The following is a 5411-nucleotide window of genomic DNA, read 5'->3' on the forward strand; positions in this document are numbered from 1 at the left end:
GTTTTTTTCGTGGTTTTTTTCTTCTTCTGTGCGACAAGAGCTGCACCGAGAATAAACATAGATTTGATTCCAACATCTAAATGAACAGCAGTACATGAGAGGCAGCAGTTATTCCGGGTGACATGCAATCTTTTTTTTTTTATTTTATTTTTACGCACGACAAATACGTTCTTGGACCAGAGCCGAAGCCGAAGCCGACGCTCATCGAAAGTTCAAACACGCCGTTGAAATCTGACGTTAAACAAACAATCAAACAAACCAACAAAACATTGAAGTGAAAATATCCTTCAGTGGTAGAAATATTTCTCACTCTCATTTTTTTTTTCATCGAAAGTTTAAATTGCCCTAAAGTCAAATACAAATCTTATTTTGACGCACGGCTGACTTCGACGGCCACGGTGACGTTTTGTGGTTGTGATAAAAAAAAAACGACACAACTCCAAACTGAGCCTCGTGTTGTTTTCTCACGTTCTCCTTTTGAGAACCTGTGCCGAGACGAGGAGAAGTGGCGCGTGTCGGTGCGTGACAGCTCGCGCGCCGGTACGCACGGCGACAACGCGTCAAAAGAGTGGATATGAAGTACGAAACAAGTCACAAGAAGGAGTGAAAAGTGAATTCTATATCAGTGGAGTGACTCACCTGGACGGAGAGTTCATGTCAGTGACGCAGCATAACCACGGTCCCCGTAGATACGACGGTGCAAAGCTGTGTGATGTATCTGGAAAATAACAGCGCGACTCTGATTAGGATCCACATGCAGTTCCAGAAGGAGTCGAAACATAAACGTCTAACAGTTGGGAAAAGAGTTGACAAAAAAAATTGAAAATAATACAGGTAAAAATCCAAGGATTTGCTGCTGAGATGGTGGAATTGTAATCCGCGCCGAAAGTGTGGAAACCGCTGAAGCAGAGGACGTAAACAAACTCCTAACTCTTTTGTCTGTGCTCTGAGGAGATTTCCTCTCCTCCGCCCTCCCTCCTTCTCTCTGACACTCGACTGAACGGCCCGTCGGTGCACGAGCTGAAATGAACTCGCCTTTTCTTCTCATTCTCCTCCTTCTCCTCCCCTCTCCTAACTGAGATCCCACCTACCTACGGGTGGCGTTTCTTAGCGCAGACTCCGGTCTCCCCCTGCTGTCACAGATGGGAACAGTCCGGCGTTAGTAGAAAATGTGAATAAAGTATTTATTTAAGTGTTTTCTAATCTAGACCGAATACATTTTAACACTTTAATCGATCATAAACATAACGTCTTTATCTTTTTCTTTTATGTTATATTTTGGTTGTGAACGATTGAGCTTTTGATTTGACAGTTGTCGGTTTAAATCCCTGCCCCGTGTTTTATTGATGGGTTAAACACAGAGAATAATTTTCCCATAAAAAATTAATAAAGGACTGAAAATTTAATGGTAAAAAAAATATTTAACAGGTTTTCATTATTTTAATTAGCTCACAGAAACGAAGTAATTTCACAAAAAACTATTCACATATTAAATTTGTATTTTGTACAAACAAATACAATTCAACTGTATCTAAAAGTCTTGTGGAAATTAACAACACAAACTGCTGAACATCTGGCACTTAAAAAAAATAAAAATAAAAACATTCACGCTCTGTTACTTGTTTTAGCCTGTGTGCTAGCTGCTGTTGCTAATGCTAAAGCTACCTCAGTGCTCGCTTTGTTTTTTGTCTGTATACTTTTTATATCAACTTATTACCTCTGTTGTGTTTCGACTAGTAAACGTTTCCTCTCCTTCTGGGATTTCAGCCGAAAACAGACGGTAAATTGCAGCCATTTTGTCAATGATAAACGCCTCCAGGCTGTGGTTAGCTGGGGTTAGCTGTGGTTAGCTGTGATTAGCTCATTTGCTAATGGCTCTGCTGTGGCGCAGGGGAGGTCTGTCTGATACTAGATCAGTAATTTTATGGGTTTCAAATTAAATATTATTATTATTATTATTATTATTATTATTATTATCATTATCATTATTATTATTATTATTATCATTATTATTATTATTATTATTATAAACACAACATCATTATCCACTAAACCATCTGATCTGATGCTATGACACATTTCTCCCAGATGTTTCTAATTGTGTCTTACTAGACTCACTGGTCTGGGTTTAATCTGATCTCCTCCAGGTTTTGGTGTTCAGCAGACTTCAGTCTGGTCTTGGAGGTGTCTCTGCAGAAGGAGTTGGACTTTTTCACGGAGTCCAGTGCAGTCCAGTTCCATTACAGTGCAGGACTTACATACGTGTAGTTTTTCTGTACTTCTGACAAACATCTGTGGCTACTTGACTCCTGGAAATGTTTTTGGTGACTAAGGAACTACTCATGGAATAATCAGTTCCAGGTTTCACATCCTCGAAACTAAAGAACAGACACAACGCTGCAGACGAGCGACTTGGAGCTTGGATAGTCCAAGTGTCCAGGTACTTGCATGCATGTGAAAGTCAGAGAGGGCAAAAATGTTACATCTTTGGAAGTTTAAAATATTCAAACTATGGTTGTGATGGCAACAGGATCTCAGAGTAAAACATAAACAAAATGAATCCTAATTTATTTCTACCTCACATGTTTCTAGGTTGAAGACTTGTGGTTAATGTTCCCTCTAGTGGTGATTACTCCACTCTGTTCTCAGTAAGGTTTGCCTAGGATCCCTGGAATCAGGGACCAACAATGAGTCTACTGTGTGGACCAAACTGTAGGCAGTTATTTCAGTCGACCACAAACAGTGGTGGCTGATGGGAGTGATAATGTGACCGTGGCCACCAATCATAACGCACGGATATTCTGATGTGTTACAGTCTGACCACGATCTGTCTGGACATGACTGATGGATGTTTTTACAGTAAGAATGGACAAAAAAAAATCCTCATGTCCTTGGTTTCCAGATGAGCACAAAAGGGCAAATTCAAAGCTTTTATTTATATTTGTTTTTAAGTTGCAGATATTCATTTACATCAATTCTCTTATGACATTAAAATCACGTTGGTCAGTGAAACTCCTGACAATCAGAATCAGAAACCATTTACTGACCAGGCTGAAACGTCCATTGTCCAAAATGTACTTTTCCTAAAATATTCATCAATACTCAACGGGACGAGACAAATACTTGAACCCATTCACACACAGTTTCCCACACTCTGAGGAATTGATCAGTATTGATCGCATGTAAATAACATTGATTGGTTTAACCTTTTGTCTGGAAGTCGGGTGTGTGTGTGTGTGTGTGTGTGTGTGTGTTTTAGTGCACGTGTGTGTCTGAGATTTTGCCCATCGTACATGTGGCTAATAATAAACTACGAGGACAAAATGGAAGAATGAAAAAAACTGAGTAGAACAATCTAATAACGATGACACTGTGAATTTAAATTCATTCAAAAGACAACGAAGGGTTACACAGCTGAGCTGGATCGAAGCCACGCCCACACTGGAGTGGGGCGTGTTCTTGGACGGGCGCTGAACAGGAGGAGACAGTGAGGAGTGTCATCAACATACAGTGAACGAGCTAAACAGGGATGACTCCGTCCAGTACTCAGGATCAGTATCTGTCCAGTATTGGTCTGACGTACATGTACTCTTAGGTACTCCAAGTTGCAGTATCAGTATCAGTATCAGACATGAAGAAGTTTTATCGAGCGAAGAAACCTAAAAAAAAGTCTAAGATTAGGAAATGACCCTGAATAACCTGCGTGGTCAAAGCCTAGCAGTTAAAAGTTCAGACTTTTAATCTGAGGTTGTCAGTTCAAATCCCAACCAACTGACTCAACTGCTCATGTGGCCCAGTATTTGTTGATTTTTTTGTGTTTTTTTTTTATTTATTTTTTTTAACAGAAACAGTAGTAGAAAAATAAAAATGTTGTTGAGTAGCGTAGCGGTTAGCACGCCTGCCTTGGTGGCAGAGAGTAGTGAATTCTGGGTTCGATTCCCAGAGGAACCACACGCTAGACTGTTAATCCTCCTCTTGTAAGTCGCTATGGATAAAAGCTGCTGAATATAATTAATAATGTTAATAATGTTAATAATGTTAGTGTGTTAATAATCTGGTTTAACAATAAAAGAAAACGTCAGGAGAGTCGAGGCCAGAAGATTCAGATTTAAAGAGCGTGAAAATCATTTTTAAAAAAGCCCTGAAAATTGACAAGATGAAGAAGATCAAGGAAATGGAAAAAGTGTGTGTGTGTGTGTGTGTGTGTGTGTGTGTGCACATGTGTGTGACACGTAGCTGTGACCTCTCACAGCGTGGTGTTAGGTCTTCAGAGTCACAGTGCTATTGTGTCCTGACCTCTCACATTACAACCAGTCAATACTGTTAAAGGCATGTGCACACACACACACCAACACACACACTGAGACACACACACACGGTCCAGGTGGTCAGTATTGTCTGAGTGAATTGGGGGGGGGTCAGGGGGGGGGGGGGGGGCGGACTGCTCAACAGGATGGAGGATGGGAAAAAGAGACAAACTGAATGAATGAGTAAATGAATGAATGGGAGATTGAATGGGTGTCTCAGGAGTAAGAAAGAGAGAAGGGTGGGAAATGTAAATGGGTGTGTTGTTAGGACTACATACGTACCTCTGTAGGCACACACACACACACACACACACACACACACACGTCATGACTCATTCTCGGCCGACAGATGAGTCAGTGATGAATTTACATCTTCAATATTTGGTTTTCATTTTATTTCGTGGTCTTTTTACAAACTCATTTCAGTTTGTAAAAAGACCACGAAATAAAAATGAAAACCAAATATTGAAGATGTAAATTTGGCAAAAACTTTAAAATAAAAATAAAAAACATTTGACATCAACTGGTTGGTACTTGATGATATGATACGATATATATTGAGATACTACAGGCACCATGATATACTGAGTTTTTTGAGTTTTTTCCCCTCCAGTGTCTCTGTAGTCCCAGTGTCCTCTGCCCCTCTCCCCCTCCCCAGTGTGATCCTGGTCTCAGACTCTGCCCCCCCCAAGTGTGATCCTAGTCTGAGACTCTGTTCCGTCTGAACATCAGTTCCTAACACTGGAACAGAGGGATCTACATTTGGAATCACTAGAGAAGAAAGAAAAGAAAAAGAAAATGAACCAACACCAGGAATATTGGACTGGGAATTGGTGAGAAAAAAATCAATAACTGATCAATAACTGATCAATAACTGAGGAGGAGATTGATACAGGATCAGGATCCTAAATTTATTGTGATGTGATTCAGTGTTTGGACGTTTTCTTTAATTAACATTTAATTGTCATTCGTCTTTTTGGTCTCCTTATGTTGAGTGTCATCATGAATTCAGAGAGGAGTGGACGAGGACGAATGGACAAAGACACCAGAGAAGTTTGACGGAGGACGTGGGGAGTACTGCAGATGAAGGATGGGAGGGTGAGG

The 5411-nt window shown here is 40.3% G+C and overlaps 1 protein-coding gene across 4 annotated transcripts in view; it reads right to left on the reverse strand.

Annotated features, from left to right (window-relative positions):
• The window catches only part of bcl2l11 (BCL2 like 11), a 26704-nt gene that overhangs the window by 15765 nt on the left and 5528 nt on the right, over nucleotides 1-5411 (reverse strand). The window contains exons 1-2 of one of the 4 annotated variants that reach the window (XR_003051304.1): nucleotides 1718-1875; nucleotides 640-718 (exon numbers count right to left, since the gene is read on the reverse strand). Coding sequence is in view for 1 of the 4 variants with exons in the window: in XM_008321281.3 (XP_008319503.1) it covers nucleotides 640-656 (17 nt within the window). In the remaining 3 variants the exon portion in view is untranslated. Of the gene's footprint in view, nucleotides 1-639; nucleotides 1614-1717; nucleotides 1876-5411 lie in introns of those variants that run through there. The other 3 variants (XR_522347.3, XR_003051305.1, XM_008321281.3) reach the window with 3 other exon arrangements.

The sequence above is a fragment of the Cynoglossus semilaevis genome, chromosome 12 (assembly GCF_000523025.1).
Source record: "Cynoglossus semilaevis isolate Cse_v1.0 chromosome 12, Cse_v1.0, whole genome shotgun sequence".
Taxonomy (NCBI): domain Eukaryota; kingdom Metazoa; phylum Chordata; class Actinopteri; order Pleuronectiformes; family Cynoglossidae; genus Cynoglossus; species Cynoglossus semilaevis.